At 36.0% G+C, this 23,027-nt stretch overlaps 2 protein-coding genes across 2 annotated transcripts in view; one reads left to right on the forward strand and one right to left on the reverse strand.

Annotated features, from left to right (window-relative positions):
• The window catches only part of ISOC1 (isochorismatase domain containing 1), a 1,173,170-nt gene that overhangs the window by 648,322 nt on the left and 501,821 nt on the right, over positions 1 to 23,027 (reverse strand). The gene's annotated exons all lie outside the window — the stretch shown is intronic.
• The window catches only part of FBN2 (fibrillin 2), a 270,516-nt gene that overhangs the window by 80,331 nt on the left and 167,158 nt on the right, over positions 1 to 23,027 (forward strand). The window contains exon 7 of the mRNA XM_050795748.1: positions 11,661 to 11,786. Within this exon, the coding sequence (XP_050651705.1) occupies positions 11,661 to 11,786 (126 nt within the window). The remainder of the gene's footprint in view (positions 1 to 11,660; positions 11,787 to 23,027) is intronic.

The raw sequence follows: 23,027 nt of genomic DNA on the forward strand, positions 1-23,027 counted from the left end.
CAAAAATCTTTTCTGCATCTATTAAGATAATCATGTGGTTTTTGTCTTTGATTCTGTTTATGTGATGGATTACATTTATTGATTTGTGTATGTTGAACCATTGAACCAGCTTTGCATCATGAAGCTGACTTGATGGTGGTAGATAACTTTTTTGATGTGCTGCTGGATTCAGTTTGCCAATATTTTATTGAATATTTTCACAATTTGTTGTTGTTGTTTTAGCAAGTTTGTTGTTATTGTTGTTGTGTCTCTGCTAGGTTGTGGTATCAGGATGATTCTGGCTTCATAAAATGAGTTAGGGAGGAGTCCCTTATTTTCAATTGTTTGGAACAGTTTCAGAAGGAATGGTACTAGCTCTTCTTTGTATTTCTTGTAGAATTCAGCTTGAATCCGTCTGGTCCTAAGCTTTTTTTGGTTGAGAAGCTATTAGTTACTGCCTCCATTTCAGAGTTTGTTAGTGGTGTATTCAGGGTTTCAACTTCTTCCTGGTTTAGTCTTGGTAGGGTGTATGCATCCAGGAATTTATCCATTTCTACTAGATTTTCTAGTTTATTTATGTAGAGATGTTTATAGTATTCTCTGATGGTAGTTTGTATTTCTTTGGGGTCAGTGGTGATATCTCCTGTATCATTTTTTTTTTTTTTTGAGACGGAGTCTCGCTCTGCCACTGTATCATTTTCTATTGTGTCTATTTGATTCTTCTCTCTCTTTTTCTTTATTAGTCTAGTTAGCAGTCTATCAATTTCATTAATTTTTTCAAAACACCAGCTCCTTTTTTTGGAGAGTTTTTCTTGTCTCTAACTCCTTCAATTCTTCTCTAATCTTAGTTATTTCTTGTCTTCTGCTAGCTTTTGAATTAGTTTGCTCTTGCCTTTCTAGCTCTTTTAATTGTGATGTTAGGGTGTCAATTTGAGATCTTTCTAGCTTTCTGATGTGGGCATTCAGTAATATAAATTTTGTTCTTAACACTGCTTTAGCTGTGTCCCAGAGATTCTGATACGTTGTCTCTTTGTTCTCATTAGTTTCAAAGAACTTCTTGATTTCTGCCTTACTTTCAATATTTGCCCAGGAGTCATTCAGGAGCAGGTTGTTCAATTTCCATGACCTTGTGTGGTTTTGACTGAGTTTCTTAATCCTGAGTTCTAATTTGATTGCACTGTGGTCTGAGAGACTGTTTGTTATTATTTCAGTTCTTTTGCATTTGCTGAGGAGTGTTTTACTTCCAATTACGTGGTCAATTTTAGAATAAGTGGCACTGAGAAGAATGTATATTCTGTTGATTTGGGGCAGACAGTTCTGTAGGCATCTAGTAGGTCCACTTGATCCAGAGCTGAGTCCAAGTACTGAATATTTTTGTTAATTTCTTGTCTCATTTATCTGTCTAATACTGACAGTGGGGTGTTAAAAGTCTCCCACTATTATTGTGTGGAAGTCTAAGTCTCTTTGTAGGCCTCTAATAACTTGTTTTATGAATCTGGGTGCTCTTGTATTGGGTGCGTATATATTCAGAAGAGTTAGTTCTTTTTGTTGAATTGTTCCCTTTATCTTTACATAATGCCCTTTTTTGTCTTTTTTGATCTTTGCTGCTTTAAAATCTGTTTTGTCAGAGACCAGGATTGCAACCCCTGCATTTTTTTTGTTTTCCATTTGCTTGGTAAATATTCCTCCATCCCTTTATTTTGAGCCTGTGTGTGCCTTTGCATGTAAGATGGATTTCCTCAATACAGCACACCCACACCGATGGGTCTTGACAGCTTATCCAATTTGCCAATGTATGTCTTTTAATTGGGGCATTTAGCCCGTTTACATTTAAGGTTAGTATTGTCATGTGTGAATTTGATCCTGTTATCAAAATGCTATTTGGTTATTTTGCACACTAGTTCATGCAGTTTCTTCACAGTGTCATTGGTCTTTATATTTTGGTGTGTTTTTGCAGCGTCTGGTCCTGGTTTTTCCTTTCCATATTTAGTGCTTCTTTCATGAACTAAATATGGGCCTGGTGGTAACAAAATCCCTCAGCATTTGCTTTTCTGGAAAATATTTTATTTCTCCTTTGCTAATGAAGCTTAGCTTGGCTGGATATGAAATTCTGTGTTGAAAATTCTTTTCTTGAGAATGTTGAGTATTGGCCCCCAATCTTTTCTGGCTTGTAGAGTTTCTGCTGACAGGTCCACTGTTAGTCTGATGGGCTTCCCTTTGTGGGTGACCTGGCCTTTCTCTCTGACTGCCCTTAACAGTTTTTCGTTCATTTCAACCTTGAAGAATCTGATACTATGTGTCTTGGGGTTGATCTTCTTATGGAGTATCTTAATGGTGTTCTCTGTATTTTCTGAATTTGCATGTTGGCCTGTCTTACTAGGTTGGGGAAGTTCTTCTGGATAATATCCAGAAGTATGTTTTCCAGCTTGTTTCCATTCTCCCTATCTCCTCCTGGTACTCCAATCAGTCATAGGTTCGGTCGTTTCATGAAGTCCCATGTTTCTTGGAGGCTTTGTTCATTCCTTTTCATTCTTTTTTCTCTATTCTTGTCTGCATATCTTATTTCTGTAAGGTGGTCTGAAGGCTCTGATGTCCTTTCTTCTACTTGGTCCATTCGGCTGTTGATACTTGTGTATGCTTCATGAAAGTTCTCATGCTGTGTTTTTCAGCTCCCTTAGGTCGTTTATGTTCCTCTCTAAACTGGTTATTCTAGTTAGCAATTCCTCTCACCTTTTATCAAAGTTCTTAGCTTCTTTGCATTGGCTTAGAACATACTCCTTTGACTCATCGTAGTTTTTTATTTCCCATCTTGTGAAGCCTACTTCTGTCAATTCGTCCATCTGATCCTTCGTTTAGCTCTGCACCCTTGATGGAGAGATGTTGCAGTCATTTGAAGGAGAAGAGGCACTCTGGCCTTTTGTGTTTTCAGCATTTTTTCATTGATTCTTTCTCGTCTTCGTGAGTTTGTCTAGTTTCCAGCTCTGTAGCTGCTGACCCTTAGATGGGGTTTTTATGAGGGCCTTTTTGTTGTTGATGATGCAGTTGTTGTCATTTTCTGCTTGTTTGTCTTTTTATCAGTAGTCAAGTCCCTTTTCTGTAGGGCTGCTGCAGTTTGTTGGGGGTTCACTTCAGGCCTTACTCATCTGATTTGCCCCCATGCCTGGAGATGTCACTCAAGGAGGCTGGAGAGCCACAAAGATGGGTGCCTGCTCCCTCTGGGACCTCTGACCTCTACGGGCACCAACCTGATGCCAGTAGGATCTCTTCTCTATAGAGTATCTGACAACCCCTTTTGGAGGATCTCACCCAGTTGGGTGGCACTGGGAGCAGGATCCGTTTAATGAAGCAGTTTGTCCTTTGGTGGAGTGTATTTCACTGGGAAGAAACCCACTCGCCCAGGCTGCCCAGATTCCTCAGAACTTCCAGGAGGCGAGGCTAAATTTGCTGATCCCCAGAGACTGCAGCCACCCCTCCTGCTAGGGTCTCAGGCCCAGGGCGATCCAAATTCTGTTGCTGAGCCTCTGGCTGGAGTTATTGGAGATCCTGCAAGGGAGGCTTCACCCGCTGAGGAGGATGGGTCAGGGTTAGACCTGAAGAGGCACTCTGGTCTCAGACTGCCGCAGCCAGTGTGGTGGGCTGTGAGGACGAGTCTTGGGACCAAGCCATCCAGCCTCCCTGGCTCCAGCAAGGGAAGAGCACAAGTGGGAGCTATAGAAATGGGTGCAGCCCTTCCCCCTACCCAGGGAGCTTAGTGTGTTCAGCAGTTGCTTTTTTTTTTTTTTTTTTTTTTTTTTTGCTGCCCCTCCCCCAAGGAGCTCAAAAGGCTTAGCCAGCAGACAGCAGCAGCTGGTGCTGGTTGCCACAACCCTCTGGGGAGCTCCACAGGCTTAAGCAGATTCCTGCTGAGAGGCCGTAATAAGCTGTACGTTCCCGGGTTGAGACGGTAGGCCCCTGTGGCGTGAGTTTGCAAAGTGGTATCCTCCGATTCGTGGGTTGTACAGTTCCGTGGCAAAAACAGTTTCCCAGGCTGGGTAGCACACTCACTCATGGCTTCTCTTGGCTGCAGGGAGGGGTTCCCCATCCCCGTGTGACTCTCAGGTGGGCCACCACACCACACTACTCATCCTTCTCTCTGGATCACGCCAGCCTTCTAGTCATCTTTGATGAAAGAACCTGGATACCTTGGTTGCCGCTGAAGGATTCACATGCTTAGTATGTTTTTTCTGATGGGAGCCTCTGAGCGGCGCTACTTCTAGTCAGCCATCTTGGCCCCACATTTTATTTTAAACTGTTGTCATGCTAACGTTCTGGACTTAAGCAGTGTCAGAAAAGTGTGCCCTCCTAGGATACTGTGAAGTCATATCAATTCTTGATGGCTTTAATATTGAGAGCCATTTGAGTTTTAGCCCTTGTGTGTAATCCGCATTTAATCTCCTACTTTCTTCCATTTTATACACTGAAGGACCAAAGTTAACTCATATAGGACTTAAAATTTAAGCTATCATAAAACGAGTGAATTAAAAATGTTAAAAGTATCATTAAGCCCTTTTCCAATAATATTTATGAACTTTAAATATATCACAAATTGCCATGTGCATATGATGTATAATTTTCTTACAAAGTTTCTTCTTTTTTTTGTCTTTAGTCTCATGAACCTACCCTAATTAGGAGTGACATTTTGCTTAAGATTAGTACTTGGCTTTGGATCTTTTAGGTTTTCAAATGAACAGGGTGCTCCTGAAATTTTTAAAAATATATTAAAATTAAACTGGCATAATTATTAATTTGTGCCATGTGATATTTAGGGATTAGGCTTTTAAACTACTTTAAATGCTTCAAAACTGAAGATATGGCAGAAGAAAATCGCTTGTCATCTCTTGCTTTATCATTGATGGTAGTAACATTGATGCCAAGCCCCTGCTCCATTCCAGGTAACGTGAAATGCACAGGAATTCACATATTTGACACGGGCCCTAGCTAGGACACAGGATAAGGTCATGAATAAATAAATAACAAGACAGACCCTAAATCAATTTCTGCAAAACAAATGCTGGTGTGTGTTCTTTTCGTATAGCGTTAGTGTACCAGAAACATAATTTCTTTAGTCTGACTGCATGTAAGAAGAGTAGAGGAGTTTAGTTTAATCTCGGCTGAAATCAGGCGTATGTTGCTAGCTCCTCAAATGTCGAATGAGCAGAAGACGCCCTGAGTAGAAAGTTATTTCCAAGCCTTCTACATAGCCAAAGTAAAAAGGAAATTGGCTATTATCTGATTTATTTGTTTAGAATAAATTATTAAAGATAGTTACAGCCAAAACAAATTCATCTTGGCTGCCTACATTAACCAAGTTAACGAGATCATGATAAAGTCTAACTTTGACTCATGCTGTATTAACACAAGCTATTCCTATACAATTAAAAAACTTAAAGCAAATTCAATTATAGAAACTCCTATTTAAAGATAGCAGAATATTCATCTTCTAACCTCACAAAAAACTAACGTGAAAATGAATAATAAAGAACAACACATCATTCTGAAATAAAATCCTGGAACAAAAACAATGATGAGCGTATGCAGCTGTTGGGAAGTCACTGGGACAGGGAGGGTTTTCTAAGCATTTACTCTGAGTATCATAATCCTGAAAGGCGTTTGAACCTACTAAGAGCAGAGAGCTAGGGTTGTGGATGTTCTATTGGAGAGGAGGAGATGTTCCCATAATAGACAGATCTACTTCAGACCCTCACAGTAACAGAGGGTAATGGAAGGAGAAACTGTGGGGGCAAGCCATTTCTGAATATTCTCCACCCAGTCTTCCAGACACTGCTTGAGTGAAGTACAGGAGGGTGGAAGGACAAAGAGGAAGTATGGACCACTAGCATGCAATCTGTAAATATAAGTGTCACACCACAAACTGACAGTTGAAAATTGATGCTCAAGGGAAGAAAAAAGTTGGGGGAGGAGTTTGGTGACAAACTGAGGACTATGCCTTGCAGAAGTTTCAAACCAATGCATTTCCTTTGAGCCTTCCCCACTCTGCATTTCAGCAGGAAATGGCTGCATTGAGAGATGAATAATAAAGAGAAAGGCCTGCATATAAAAACTGAAAAAAAAAAAAAACCATAAGCAAAAGGCAGGTATGAACATGCTTCAAAGAATTACTACCCAAATAAATGCAAAGTTTATATACTTCTCTCTTATCTCAAGGAAATTAAAAACAATGATGCTCTGTGGAACATCAATAGGGAGGCCAGAGTGGATGCCAAGAAGCCAGTTACAAAGTTCCTGCAGTAGTCCAGGTGCTATTTGATGGAGGCTGAGACTGGGTAGTAGCAAAGGAAAGATTTGAGATATTCTTGGAAAGTAAGCAGTTGTTGCTGATGAGGTGATATGACATAAGTGAGAGGAACATGCCAAGTTTCTCTCTTAGGCTTCTGATTTTAACAGCTGGAACATGATGGTAGCATTTGTTGAGATAAGATCGAGATAGAACCATGGTCTATTCTTATTACAATTTCAGGGTCCAGCAGATATCAAGTTACCAATATATACTTGTTTTGATGATCATTTTAACATTTGAATTTTGTGTATCATACATGAGTAGATATTCAGCCAGAATCAAGCCATATTAAATGATTGCCAGGACACCCCATATGTCTCAGATTCCAAATAGAAATAGACCTATTCTTTAGTTGTGCTGTCCTTAAAGTTAGACATTTGTTTTCATAGAAATAAAATATTATGTGTTAATATCTACAGAGTATATAAATAAGAATTTCTGTTTACTATTATTACTAATAATAGGCATTGGGGACTCCAAATGTAGGGAGGCTGAGAGGAGGGATGAGGTCTGAAAAATTACTTACTGAGTACCTATTGAGTTTTCACTATTTGGATAAATGGTTAAGTAGAAGCCCAAACCTTACCATTATGCAATATATTCACTTAACAAACCCGCACTTGTATCCCTGAAACTATAAAAATTAAAAAGAAAAAACAAATTCAATGTAAAAAAATTAAAATTAAAAATGGATCTAATTTGGTAACAAGAAAAGTTAAAAAACACACTATGAAATACAGTAGTAATTTCTATGTCTCCTGGTTCCTACACATATAAATTAAATGAACCATTTTTATATGCCTATAGTACTGCATGCACATAGTTTCCATATTTGGACATGAACTAAAAATAATATATCATCTAATAATTTATGTAATAAAATAAGTTTAATTTTTTAGAACAAATTTGCTTGGAGAATTTGGAGAATAAATGAGGTTATAAACTAGAATTATTTCTGCTTTGTTACATTGTTTTTAACCTTAATAGACATGGACTGACGTTATTGCATAAAGTATAAGTTTCAAAATATAATTGTGTTCTCTAAAATTGTTACATGTGATTTGGAATAATTCAAAATTTAAAGAAATAGTAAGTTTTTGCCTGAATCGAAGGAATAAACCAAGATACATCTGTACAGTCTGGTCACTGGAGAATTAATCAATCATTAGTAGTTGCTTGTGATAGGACTTTGCAGATGTAGAAATTCTTGCATAGTTTGAAGGCTAGAGGCTTGCTTTTTTATAAAGAGCATATCTAGTTCCAAATTGGTTATTTCTTGGTTATTTCTATATGATTTCTTTTAAATTTTCTTTTTTATTTTAACTGCTAACTTGATCTAACTAAAAGAAGTTAATTCTACGTAACTGCAGAGTCTAGGAGACTTCAAAAATAAGGGTTTCGTTCTCCTTCTAAAAAAAATACTTTTCAGGCAGTTACAAAATAAATCCTATGATGTTGGATTGTTTTTCTTTTTGAAAAATCACTGAATCTACTACAGTCTGTATGCAGCATACAATTTTATGAATAATATTAAGGTTTTATAGACTTGGTCTCATTTTTCAGCTTTTACCATGATATTTTTTCTCTGATTTATCTGCCAGGAGAACAAGTTTCTAGAGCTCTTTTATACCACACTGTAATGAGAGTGGGAGTGTAGTACATTTAAAAATGAGGTTTAAGGCTGTGCGCAGTGGCTCACTCCTGTAATCCCAGCACTTTGGGAGGCCAAGGCGGGTGGATCACCTGAGGTCAGGAGTTCGAGGCCAACCTGACCAACATTGTGAAACCCTGTCTCTACTATAAGTACAACATTAGCTGGGTGAGGTGTCTCATACCTGTAATCCCAGCTACAGGCAGGAGAATCACTTGAACTGAGGAGGTGGAGGTTGCAGTGAGCCAAGATCGTGCCATTGCACTCCAACCTGGGCAACAAGAGCAAATATAATAATAATGTCTCAAAAAATAATACTAATAACAATAATAATGAGGTTTAAAATGTGCTGAATTAGAATGTTCAGTATATAGATTTCTTGCCATATATTTTATTCATAGTTGATTTTTTGTTTACATCATGTATCCTTTAATAAGATACTGAAATCTACTTTAATTCAGTAAAAAATACTTTGGACTGTTGTAATTGGTTCAACAGATATAGCTAATAGGAGGAAGAAATAGTTTGTAGGCTTGAATTCACTAATTTACACACTGAGATACACAGAACTTTTGAGCTTACCAAAAATTAATAGGGCAAATTGATATGTACTGACACAGAGATGTGCTCACGAAATATTTTATAATGAAGAAAAACAAGATGCAGAAAAACACATAGAATGTGGTTTCATTCTTGTTAAATAAACAGACCACCATTCTGAATATGTGTGTGAATAAAAGTGAAAAGACAGAAGCAAATTTATATCAATGGTTATTTCTTTAATTTTCTATTTTCTGTATCTTTAACATTTGTTGCAATGAGATATGTTATTTCGTAATTAAGTATATAGCATTAATAAATCTATTATGTAAGCTTGTAAGTTTGAATAGATTGTAACAAATTTGTGTAAATTTACATATTTATTTTCATATACGGTGTTTATTATAAAAATCGACTGGTTTTTTACTTGTATTTCCAAAAGCCAAGTTTTATAGTAATTGATTATCTCTATTGTTTGTTTTGTATTTTTTCATCATTATTTTATTGATTCCATTTACTTTGGGTTTAATTTGCTCTTCTTTTTAAAATATCTTAATATGGAAACTTAAATCACTGATTTAAGAAGTTTCTCTTTTTATACTATAAGCATTTTAATGCTATACATTTACCTCTAAGCACCATTTTAGCTGCGTCCTACAAATTTTGATATGGTGTATCTTCATTTTAAGTTAATTCAAAATATGTTCTAGTTTTCCATGTGATTTCTTCTTTGACCCGTGCATTATTTCAAAGTATGTTGCTTAAATTTCAGGTATTTGAGGTTGTTCCAGATTTTTTTCCTTTATTACCTTCCAGTTTAACTCTGTTGTGTTTGGGGAACATGTTTTGGATTATTTTAACTTTCTTTTACATTTAATGAACCTTTTGCATGGCCTCAGAATATAGTCTTTCTTGATAAATATTCCGTGTGCACTTGATAAGAATGTGTGTTCTGCTTAAGTGAGGTGGAATATTTTATAAATATCAACTAGGACAAGTTGGTTGAAAGTATGGTTCAAGTCTAATGTATCCCTGATGATTTTCAGTCTACTTATTCTTTAGTTAAGAGAAGAATGTGGAAATTCCACATACTTGCAGGTTATTTATTTCTGTTTTCAATTTTATCTGCTGAAATTACCCTTGCTCCAGGTGTTTAATGCTTTATAATCATGCATAGACAGCATTATCATATCTTCTTGATGAAATGACCCCTTTGTCATTATGCAATGTGCATTTTTATCCACACACAATATTATTTGTTGTGATGAGTACTACTTGTAGTATTAACATAGCTATTCGAGATTTTTTTTTGATTGAGTTCTTAACATATCTTTTTCATCCCTTTACTTTTTAAGATATCAAAGTAGTTTTCTTGTAGGCAACCTAAAATGGGTCTTGCTTTTTAAAAATCTGACAGTCAGACTTTTTAATGGGATTTTTCCTACCACTGACATCTCATACAGTTATCAATTTCATTGTGTTTAAATCTGTCATTTATTATCTCATGTCTGTCTGACCTATTCTTTGTTACTCTTTTTCTGTTTGCCTGACTCTTAGATTAATAGTGTATATTCTTGTATTGCAATTTATCACCACAATTGGATTATTAACTATACTTCTGCTTATTTTTTTAGTGTTTATACATATTTAACTTACTACATTCAAATAATATAATGCCACTTCACTTATAATGTAATAACTTTACAATAGTACCATTTATCTCTTCAAGTTTTCATGTTATTGTTATGTTTTTTACTTCCATGTGTTATGACATCCAAAATTCATTATTGTTGTTGTTGCTTGGAAAAATCAATTCTGTTAAGGTTAATTAAAAAATTAGAAAATATACTTTATCAACACATTACCATTTCTACTGCTTTTCATTTTTTGTGTGTAAGTTAGAATTTTAATCTCACTTTTATTTTGCCTGAAGAACTTCCTTTTACATTTAAAGTCTGAAAATTCTTTATTAATGCTTCATGAATTTTATTATGTCAATACTAAGGATTTTTGTTCCTACGTGGATGAAATTAATAGGCAGTTTAAAGGATAGGATGATAATTTCAATGTCTAAAACTGAAATTTTAAATTTAGAGTAAGAGGACAACAATTCCAATATAAGAGTGTTCAAGGAATATAAATAGACAACTTTCACACGAGGAAATGAAACAGCTAATAAGCATAGGAGCTAGTAATTAGAGAAATGAAAAGTAAAGTAATAATATTCCTGTACAATATTAGGCCAAAGAAAATTAGGATATTGGAGACCGGGCATGGTGGCTCACGCCTGTAATCCCAGCATTTTGGGAGGCCAAGGTGGGCAGATCATCTGAGGTCGGGAGTTCGAGACCAGCCTGATCAACATGGAGAAACCCCGTCTCTACTAAAAACACAAAATTAGCCAGGCATGATGGTGCATGCCTGTATTCCCAGCGACTCAGGAAGGCTGCGGAGGTGGAGGTAGCAGTGAGTCGAGATCGCGCCACTGCACTCCAGTCTGGGCAATAAGAGCAAAACTCAGTCTAAAAAAAAAAAAAGAAAATATCATGTATTGGCAGGAAAGAAGAAATACAGGTGTCTTCACGAACAGTAGAGTTGTATAGACTGCTAGTGGTGTGAAGACTCCTGCAGGCATTCTGAAGGACCACTGAACACTATTCGTATTAGTTACATGTATACCCTATGATCTAGTAATTCTGCTCTGGCTCTGCAGCAAAATGGTAAAGAGTCTCCTTGAGTCCTCAAGGTCCATAGTCATTCAGCTCCACAAAAAAATGTAGTGGAGACATTCACTGTACCATTCACTGAGGTTTTGAGAAGTTAAACTAAGTGCCCATGATCAGGAGAGGAAACATATTAAGAAGTGTTCTGCAGTCACCTGAAGGAACAGATTGTCCATATAACAGTATGGATGGATCTTAAAAACAAAATTCTAAAAGGAAAATTAAGAAACAAACTAAGATATATAACTTGATACCATTTACATGAATTAAAACATATGCATACAAAGGTATTTTACTTCTCTAACCCCACTCTCTTGAGAAAAACTGAGTTTCTTAGAAGGAAGTTTATATAAGTTTTTATAGTAAAAAAAAAAGTATAGATATTCTGAAAACCAGTGTCATCTGTGTTTAAATTGTTTTCTTCTTGCAGATGTTGATGAATGCCAGGCTATCCCAGGGATATGCCAAGGAGGAAACTGTATCAATACAGTGGGCTCTTTTGAATGCAGATGCCCTGCTGGTCACAAGCAGAGTGAAACTACTCAGAAATGTGAAGGTGAGTCTCTCTACTTTGGGAAACATGCCTAATTGTTGACTTTAATGCAAGAAAAACATGACTTCATTTGAAATTTTGAAGACTATTGGTCACAATTAAAATTCTTTATCTACTATGAAAGCATAGGTTTAACCCTAGAGTAGTTTTGTATTTGTGTATTACAGCCTTAGTGGGTTTGATTTGAAAAGAGTCGATGAGCATTTGCATCTCCTTTGTTATCTCAGTTGTGTTGCAGGGAGAATGGGAGTAATCCAACCATTTATGTTTCTCCTTAATGAAGTAGTTTTCCATTTCACTTATGAAGTTATTTCAAAAACGAAAATTGAGATAGAGATAAGAAGTCCAAGTGAAATACAGTATCATGTGTAAATGATGTGTTAGTAGTTGGCACCATGTCATATATTATAAAATGAAATATTCTAATTGGTATACTGAATATTGTTTGGCCACCAAATTTTTTAAAATGGATTATTGATTCAGGAATGGTTTGGGAATTACCACCACAAATATCTTAATAAAGAATAACTTGCTCAAATAAAGATATCAAAAAACCTAATACTTTTCTGCAATATTAAATATGGATTATAATATTGAAATGTAAGTTACATTATCAGTCCTTAAATAGAATAAATTTACTTGTTATCTATATCTGTGATCAAAACCTGTATCATTTTTATCAAATTCAATAAGTTTCTAAGTGCATGTAGCTTCAATGATCATCGATATTTAGAATAGTTTTGATGATTCTAGTAGTTTTGATATAATGTTTATCTTTTCAGTTACGTTACTTAAATAAATTTATTTCATCTAAGGTGGTTTTCTAAAGGCAATAGTGTGTAACTGTTCTCATTTTTTTGTGAAAAGCATTATCGTCAACTCAAATTAAGTCTTTTGCTCTTCCTCTTTCTAAAAGTAGTTTGAGTTACTGTTTGTTGATTGGTTGTAAACAGCTGCATTCATCTTTGTAAAAAAGAAAATGGGAAGAGGCAAAATCTAAAGTTTAATTGTGGAAGATAAACAGTAATATGAACTATATTATTTCATAGGAGGTAGAATGTGGGTACATATGCCATTGTTTCAACGCCAGAAACCGTAATCTTATAAATCCTTGGGACGTGTATTATCCTATGCTTTTTTTTTTTCATTTGCCCTGGTTCATGTATACTAAGCTCCAATTTAATTGTTATAGTTATATACATTTTACATAATTACAGATTAATTTCATGCTCCCTCTAAGAAGAAAGTTTTAAAAAAGTACTTGATTATTTTAAGGACCAAATAAATTCTCTGTGAAATTGTTTACAGGAATGCCCAAGTATCTTATACCACTTAAATACACTGTCGATAGTCAAAGTCAGCCTGTAGTGGGAAAGGTGAAAGTAACATTTGGAAGACGTGAAAAAATATCTGAATTACCTGAAGAAGCACAAACATTAGACCAAAAACTCAGGAATCTGCAGAAATTCTGGGTTATGCCACTTTTTCCTGGCCACTTTTTGTATTTTTTTCTCCTGGCTTTTTATGACTTGATTGTGTTGCTTAAAATTTTCTCACTCCCTTTCACTTTTTACTTCTAGACTAATATCTAAACTAGATGTACTTGGAAACAAAGTTTGATTATAGATGAGAAGGCACAGCCACTGACTGATTATAGTAGTTGTGACATTTCTAGTGCACATCAAACCATGTATTTCTTCTTAGTTAAAAATGGAATGAGGCTTTTCTATGTTACATTTCATCAAAGCAACATACAGAGCCAAGCCAGACATGGGAGAAAGACAGTGCAAGTCTTTATTCACCACTTGCCTACGTTCTTTAGGAAAGAGGGACATTGATAGCATGTAGGCACCACCCAAAGCCCTGAATCCAGTCGTGCCTTTTTACTTCCTGCCCAGGCAGCCAAATCCATTTAACCATTGCCCAGAAATAATTATGTGATTTAATATTTGGGATTGGTGGGGAATAGCAGAATTGGAAGAAGTAGTGATTAGAATTTGAAATATAAAGGTTTTATGAAGGCCTGACTTGTGTATAAGTCATATTTATTTAAATATCTCTTAAAAATGGCTATTTTCAATTTTCTTTGGGTAATACTGTTTCTTTATATAAAACAAGTGGTATTTGCTTATATAAAACTATTTAATGTAATCAGTAGTATAATACATCAGGAAAAACTGTAAACAGTTGCCACACTTAGTGGCGGGTTTTGAATTGTAGTCAGTTTTATGGATAATGTAGTATCTGTAAAAATCTTGCCATAAATGTAATGTTTGCTTTAAATAAAAATGTAACTATTGCAGTTACTTTTGATCAGCTATCAAAGGTAAAATATTTTAATTTATTATGTGAATTACAGTGCGAATATAAAACATAGTACTATTGGCAGATTTAAGATGATGTTCTTCCTGTTTTTACTGTAGCATGTTTCATACTTCTGTTCACACAGCAATGAAATTATCTTAAAAAAACCTTTTTTGGTCTTTAAGTTACTAGGTCTGTTCAGAAATACGAAAAGTAAGTTCAGTATTTTGGATCTGAGTGATGAGGAAAATGGTGATATCCTTAAAAAGAAACTGCAATTAGCTTATTAATCATTAAACATTATGTTATTGATATTGTGTGTGTGTGTTTGTTAACTATCTCACTCCAACCCTTGAATAAGATCCTTGAGGGCAGAGCCTCTGTCTTTAGTGCTGTATCCCAGAGCCTAGAACAGTTTAGTTGGCTCCAAATATATGTTTTAATTGGGAGTAGGATATATAATAAGTTAATTTATTTGACTTGGGCTGAAAGTCCAAATGCGAGGTAAAATTTGGACTGAAAGTCCAAATGCGAGGTAAAATTTGGACCAGAGTTAAAACTGAATTTGGAAAGAAGCTACTGGTCTTCCCCAAAGGAATTTTTGCTTCATCTTACCATTTTTCATTTTGTTAGTAATTTACTTTTGCTTTGGTTGCCATTGAAAGACCAAGAGCACATAAACATTTAAATGCAGTTTGAAATGTTTAGATCTTCTGTGTCATGGTTCCTCTTTGGTCACCTGCAGGTAATGCTTCTGAGGTCAGGGACCTTTGCTTTTTAGCTGAAAGAAAGAAATGTTTTCTGCTCATTCACTGGGATGTCTTCTTAACAGAAATCTTATTCTGAAAGGCTTGTTCTGCCAAAAAAGTTAAGTTTGAGTATATATAGTTTTTATTAAAAATGTCATAATACTGGGGGCAGCATTCATCTCCTGACTTAATGTTTGAAACATATCTGTCATTATCTATCATGGAGGCTTATGTTGTTTCATTCTCCTGCGACTCTTTTTTTCCCCCCATATTCAGATATAGACAACTAGGTAAGCTGTAAATCTGAACTCAAAGCAAAAGGAAATACACACTTCTCCCTTTTCCTCTCTCTCTCTGTGTGTATGTGTGTATGTGGTGTGTTTGTGTGTGTGTGTGTGTGTGTGCTTTAAGGAGAACCAGTTATTTTCCCCCTTTGCTCAATTAGGGTCCCGAATCTCAAAAACACCTCTCATGATGCTCCCTGCAGCCATGTTTATTTCTGCTGTGCCAGTTTGGTTCCCAAATCTAATTTCCTAATTCTGTATTACAGCGGGTAAAATGATTCTTTGGTGGAATAAACCATTTCTTCACATGCAAAGACAAGGTTGTTTCAGTTAACTTCCTCTTTTCAAATATCCATTAATTTAAATATCCATTTAATTTAGATGAAGGGAAGGAGAACACATCAGTATAATATGAAATGGTACATTAGAAGACGGCTCAGCGTTTTCCTTTTGTACAATAAATTATTTTCGTTTGAATTTCAGTCCATGTGGATAAAGCACAAGCAGGAGCCAGATGTCCTTGCGTGATCCCCCCTTCCAGACTATACCTTCGTTAACATTCCTTGAGCTAGTTATTCTTTCCTGGCTTACATGGGAGGCAGAAAAAGAGCATCATTGTATTGGAAAGTTTCCCTTCAATGGCTCTTTATGTGGCAGAGGGTTGTTTGCAATTTATTTTGAAGAGTTTACAGCTTTGTTCCATTAACACAGCATTTTGTTGTTTGAGATTTGTGACAACATATATATTTATTTATGCTCATGAAACTCATAAAAGTTGTTGGCACAGTCTCCTCTGCTGCTCTTCCAACTCTGCTTAGATAAACCATGGAAAATAAACTTTCTGTACTAAACTGAAAAGTACTTGCTCTTATTCATATTACGTAAAGTATATTAATTTTAAAATAAATAAAAAATAAATCCATTAACATTCTCAAGGGAAAAACTACACATTAAAATGGAGAGTGAAGCAAGGGGATTGCTAACACTGGAAACAGATAAGACTTTTTGGGTCATACATTTATATACCATGAAAATCATCTTAGCTTAATTTATAACACTGTAGTTAAAACATACGTATTCCCTGTCTCTTGAATAAGAAAGTCAGGGTGGCTACACTCAGACCTGCTTTCTGCCCCCATCACAAATAATTTATTCCTCACTTATATAATATCTGAACTATTTTTTTTTTTTGCCTGACTCTGCCAGCAGGATATATGTACCAAAATAAAATTAATAAAAGCTGTATTAATTGAACATTTACTACAGTCTAGACAATATTTAAACTACTTTACATGGGTTATCTTATTAAATCTTCACCACAGAGCTATGAGGTTAGTTACTATTATTAACTCACCTTAGAGATGAAAAAACTGAGGCACAAAAAGGCCAAGTAACTTTCTTAGGATTATATGGATGTGAAACAGCAGGGCCAGGATTCCAGTGTGCTAGGTTGACTCCAGAGCTTTTGCTCCTAGCCAGTGCTATTCAGCAAATAAAGGTGTTGGATGACCAGAACAAAGATACTGCTAACGTTTCCATAGTTGTTTTTTTTGTTGTTGTTGTTGTTTTGTTTTTTAACTGGAGCTACTGGGTTTAAGAATCAAAGCCTTTTTTGACTTTTTCTTACTTGTGCTAAGCAGAAATGACACCACTCAGGGTTACCGTTTTCCTCTCTTCATGTAAATAGACAATTACTTGTAATCCGATGAAAGTTCTTTGCACTAAGGAATCGCTTTTTATGATACATTTATGTTGGGAGGCAGAGCATAGAGTAGTTTGGAAATTTAGTGCAGAGTCATTTGGAGAATATATATTAAGAGTTAAAATATGAAATGGAAATTTGAAGTATGTATGCTTTTATAAACTATTTGGAAAGGGCATACTAGCAGTGATATTTTTAGTCTGACTTTTAGAAGCCCATGCTGTGTTTCACAAATGGAAACGTCGCATCCAAGAAAGTGAGACCAGCGGGGAAGTGTGATAGGAACTCCAGAGGGGCAGCCAAACAGCAGCTCAGAGCTGACATACGAGGCAAAATGAGCACTTAGCAGCTCCTAACATATTTATCAGAAGTTGCCAATCTAAACTATTTCAGTTTCTTCCCACAAATGGCGTGCACTAGTAAAACACATGTATTAAGCAACTTGGACAGCACCTTAACAGTATTAGTTAACTAACAGCAATATTTCATGGGGAATTACTGAAGTGACATCACTCCTTTAATTTCAACCTAAACAAAGTGGTTTACATGGAAAGTGGCACGCATAGGTTTCTATAAAAGTCTAGACCAGAAAGAGATCTTTATTTGAGGCACAGTGGGTAACATCATTGTCATGAACAAGAAATCTGTGAAAAAATACATATTCCTAAAGAAAATTATTCAGCAAAAGGTAATCTTTGGCATGTGAAGACTGGCTTTGATTTGGATTGTGAATCTGGAGCAAAGTTTGAAATATCCAGATGACATTTTAACTTTTTAAAAATCAATTGTATTTTCAAACATGTTTATCCCAGTAACAAGAGGAAAATTATAGAGAAAAATTGCAATTTAAGTTTTCAGTAAAATTCAGGAAATAAATTTGGGGAGGGAAGAGAACATAGTGGCCAGCAATCTGAGATTTGGGACCCAAATGTCCATCTGTGCTCCTGCTGCACCCCATAAGAATTGTGTCATCTCAAGGAAATTAATGCCTGCATCTTTACAATAGGGATAATAATGGTCTTTTCTCCTTAAGGTTTTTATGCATAACGTATAAAGCATTTGACACTTTGGGTCTTTGTTAAAGACAAGGATAGCAAACATTAATTGTGGAAGAGTTCTGATGTGTCATTTCAATGACGACTTCTAGAAACTTTTAGTACAGTTTCTAATGTGGAACTAGGGTATCCATTAATTCCTGACTGGTCTCAACCTGTCTTTATTCCCCTGCTCCAGTTCCACCTAAATTATAGCAGTGGAGAGTTAAGACCCAGAGGGCTTGATTTATTTAACATAAGACAGTGGTCAGGAAATTGCACTTTGATGGATTCAGGAAAAAAAATCCCAAATGTTGAGAACCAATGTTGTTTCCCCATTGCCATTGTATGTTTAAATTCTTTTTTAAAAATTATGAAAAAGAAAAGCATGGTAAAGTAATTCACATGATTCTTGCAATTCAGTGTCTGCTAAAGATGACTGGAAAAATTGAGAGCCTCCAAAACATCTTTCTCAGAGACATAAAATTAGATGTGTGTTAATGATAGGAAAACCTATTCTACCCTGAATGAAAGGATCAGATGAACATTTTGCTGAACTTTGCCATTAGAGGAAAAAGGTATCTGCAGTGTTACCTCCCTTTCACTTACTAAATAATTGCTCAATACATTTTTATTTTGCTTAACATATAACAGCCATTTCACAGTGGAAATGAAAAAACAATAATTCAGGCCAAAATAAAATGCAAGTTCTATAATATTCATATGTATCTTTATATTCTGTTGACAAAATGAGGAAGAAAGAAGGAGAGGGACAGGGAAGAAGGGTAGGAGGAAGAGAGAGAAGGAGAGAGAGAGAGAGAGAACCTTTCTCCATCTCACAAATTACCTTGGCTCAATGCCTGAAAGAAATTAGTCTACTCTAAAGAAATTCTGCTATAGTCAAATAAAACTGTAACAAAACTTGAAATGTAATACCTAGATCCAAGACTGCAATTCTTGCCAGTGCTGTCACTTACTGCCCATATATATATATGTGTGTGTGTGTGTGTGTGTGTGTGTATATATACACACACACATACACACACACTTTATTCACTGCCAGGCATTGAAAAATGTATGAAGGTCTGTAGAAAAATGTTATGGGCTGTCATTTCTTTTAGATGCATCCTTGGGAGTATATTATGGCAGGATGTAAATAAACAAAGCTGTGATAATCCTTGAATTGCCTTTCTTTCTTAGTCCCAGACTAAATCTCCTTATCTTAATGCAAACTTTTCTTATTTTAATATAGTGTTTCTCATCCATACTTTGCCTTTACTTGATTTTAGTACAAATAATTATATTTTAAGAATAATATGCCGGGCGCGGTGGCTCAAGCCTGTAATCCCAGCACTTTGGGAGGCCGAGACGGGTGGATCACGAGGTCACAAGATCAAGACCATCCTAGCTAACATGGTGAAACCCCGTATCTACTAAAAAAATACAAAAAACTAGCCGGGCGAGGTGGCGGGCACCTGTAGTCCCAGCTACTCCGGAGGCTGAGGCAGGAGAATGGCGTGAACCCGGGAGGCGGAGCTTGCAGTGAGCTGAGATCCGGCCACTGCACTCCAGCCTGGGTGCCAGAGCGAGACTCCGTCTCAAAAAAAAAAAAAGAATAATATGAAGGATTCTGAGAATTTTAGTTCTAGTCACCTGCTGTATTGGTCACAAGGTTAGGTAAATGGTTTCTCCATGTGCCAGTAGTTGTTTTACCTGCTTCCACAAGACAGCTATTTAAAAGAGCCCTTATTTCAGAAGACATAAAATCAATATAAATAAACAAATTTAGTTATAGTATGAGACAGTTTCTTTTAATGTCATTTGGTTATTGAGTTTCTATGCTTTTATGTAAGCTTTAGTTTTCCTAGAGGGCTGTGGTTTCATAGTTTACATATTACTGTGTATTTTCCAGTTTAATTATAAAACTATCTGCGGTATATTTTTGTCCCAGTCTAGCAGCAGCTAACATAGGACAAATGAAGGGTTGGGTTGCAGGTTTGTGCCTTTTGGTGAACGGCAGAGGAGAATTTGGGCATTATTAACCAACAGCTGTATGCTATCAAATTAAATTTGCATGACTTGATTTAACTAGCCATATAGCTGGTGCTAATCTGAAGCATAAACATATTCTTCAGCTATAGGTTTCATCTTCCAAATTCTCAGAAATGCTACCGGGACTATGTGACTATAAACCAAAGCTTCGCTTTTCCCATTAGTAATAGAGTGTTATAATAATCTATTATGTCTTATTACATGGAAGAAAATTGCTTTTTGTGTTGTTCTTAACTGTTTTAAGGATTATGGTAAAATCCTCTTATGTTGCAAAATCAATATTAAGTATTTGAACGTTATAACAAGTTTGTAAAAGAGAGGGTCGTAAAAATGATTTATCTTTTAGTACTGCAGTCTAACTTCAAACTTGCATGCTGACCATTATTTTCCAATCCTCTGATAGAGGAAGTAGGCCTTCTTTTAGAAAGTGGTTTCCCAGATAAGATCCTGACCTACGTTTGTTGTGTAAACCTCACCCAAATGCTCTGACTTCCAGTGTCATTTCTTTAAATTGGAGCAAACCCCTAACGTCTTTTTTTTGAGGCACCTGATATGGTTTGACTGTGTGTCCACCCAAATCTCATCATGAATTTTAATCCCCATAATCTCCACATGTTGAAGGAGGGACTTGGTGGAAGGTGATTGGATCATGGGGGTGGTTTCCTCCATGCTGTTCTCATGATAGTGAATGAGTTCTCACAAGACCTGGTGACTTTATAAGGCAGTTTTCCATGCTCTTGCTCAGTCTCAGGCTTACTCGCCTGCTGCCATATAAAATGTGCCTCTTCTCCTTCCACCATGGTTGTAAGTTTCCTGAGGTCTTCCCAGCAGTGCAGAACTAGGAGTCAATTAAACCTCTTTATAAATTACCTAGTCTCAGGCAGCTCTTTATAGCAGTGTGAAAACAGACTAATATAGCACCCTAAATGCAGGTCAAAATAAAATACTAGTTTTATTAAAACTTTTTTTTTACTTATTACTATTAAAATAAAATTTATTTGTCCACAGACCACCTAAAATCATCTAGCCAGTCACTAAATGCAGTCTTTCTAGATCCAAACACTAAATGCAGTCCTTCTAGATCAGGGCTCGCAAACTTTTCTCTGAAGAGCCAGATAGTAAATATTGTAGACTTTTCAGGTCATACTGTCTTTGTCACAAATAGACAACTCTGCCAGTGTAGTGCAAAATCAACCCTAGACAATACAATGAATGAGTGACACTGTGTTCCAGTAAAACTTTACTGACAAAAACAGGCAGTGGGCTGTAGTTTTTCAACTCCTGTTCTTGATTTCGCTATTCTTACTCTGTATTTCAAATGGTCTCCATTTTACTTAAGTTTACCACTATTTTCTCAATGACTGGCTAGTTGATTTTAAGTGGCCCATGGACCAATAGGTTTCATTTTAATAGTAATAAGCTATAAGAAAAAATTTTAAGAAAAAATATAACCAGTGCATCAAAACTATATGTTTTTGAATGTTATTCCTGAAAATATTCTTGATTAGCCCAAAGTTCATGTTAAATTTTTTAAATGAGTATACGTGTAGAAATATATTAAGAGGGATGTAATTTAAGTGATTCAGGGTATCACAATAGGTATGGAGGTGAAGTTTTTAAATGATTGGAGTTTGGGACATATCATTGTAAGATTTATGATTATCATTATTATTACAGTAGTCCCCCTCATCTGCAGTTTCACTTTCTACAGTTTCAGATACCTGCTGTCAACCACAGTCCAAAAACCTTAATGGCAAATTCCAGAAATAATCCATATGTTTTAATGCGTGCCATTCTCAGTAAGGTAATAACATCTTGTGCTGGAAACGTATATCTTCCATTTGTCCAGCACGTCCATGCTGCAGACACTCCTTGCCTAGGAGTCACTCAGTAGCTACCTCAGTTATCAGATTCACTGACACAGTATCTTAGTGCTTGTATTCAAGTGACCCTTATTTTACTTAATAATGCCCCAAAGTGCTAGAGTAGTGATGGTAATGATTCAGATATACCAAAGAGAGAGTGTAAAGTGCCCCCTTTTAAATGAAAAGATGAAAGCTCTTGACTTAATAAGGCAAAAAAATCATATGCTAAAGTTACTAAGCTCTACAGTAAGAACAGATTTTTTTATCTGTGTAATTGCAAAGGGGGAAGAAGAAATTTGTGCTGGTTTTGATGTTGTACCTCCAACTGCAAAAGTTATGGCCACAGTACATGTTAAGCACTTATTTAAAAATGGAAAAAGCACTAAATTTGGGGTAGAAGACATGAACAGAAATGTGTTCCTGATTGACAGCAGTCAGGTTCAGTACCATGCATGGCTTCAGCCATCCATTGAGGGTCATGGAACATATCTCCTAGAGAAGGAGAGACTGCTGTATTAGAAAGCAATTGTAATTCTCAAAGTAAGTGTTGTCAAGCAGGAACTCAGGATCTTGTTATTTTTGCCAGAAAGTTCCAAAGGGAAAGGAATGACCCGCTAAGATAACAATAAATTTGGCTCTACTGTTTTACTTTGTATATCTACCTTACTTATTCCCAATTATCACCTCCTGTTTTTTCTACTCTTCATTATATTACTTCTCTTTCTAATCTTCTCTACTTTTGTCTATACTGCTGTTAAAACCTGGGCATTCCTAAAATCAGAAGACATGAAATTCTCTCAACATTATCAAAATCATTTCAGATTGTTCTATATTTATGAGTTTGTCTACCTGTATACTTCATAGGATATGAGTCAGTGTGGCACTTGAAGAGAAGTTCATGCTATTGCAATCAGTATTTTGTTTTATTTATTTATTTATTTATTTTTGAGACAGGGTTTCACTCTGTCGCCTAGACCTGGAGTGCAGTGGCGGGATCTCAGCTCACTGCAACCTCCACCTCCCAGACTCAAGCGATTTTCCTGCCTCAGCCTCCTGAGTAGCTGGGAATATAGACCTGTGCCTCTACACCCAGCTAGTTCTTGTGATTTTAGTAGAGACGGGGTTTCACCATGTTGGCCATGCTGGCCTTGAACTCCTGACCTCAACTGATCCACTCACCTTGGCCTCCCAAAGTGCTGGGATTACAAGTGTGAGCCACCGCGCTGGCCTGTATTTTATTTTTTCAATATGATT

Source organism: Macaca thibetana, chromosome 6 (assembly GCF_024542745.1).
Source record: "Macaca thibetana thibetana isolate TM-01 chromosome 6, ASM2454274v1, whole genome shotgun sequence".
NCBI lineage: Eukaryota > Metazoa > Chordata > Mammalia > Primates > Cercopithecidae > Macaca > Macaca thibetana.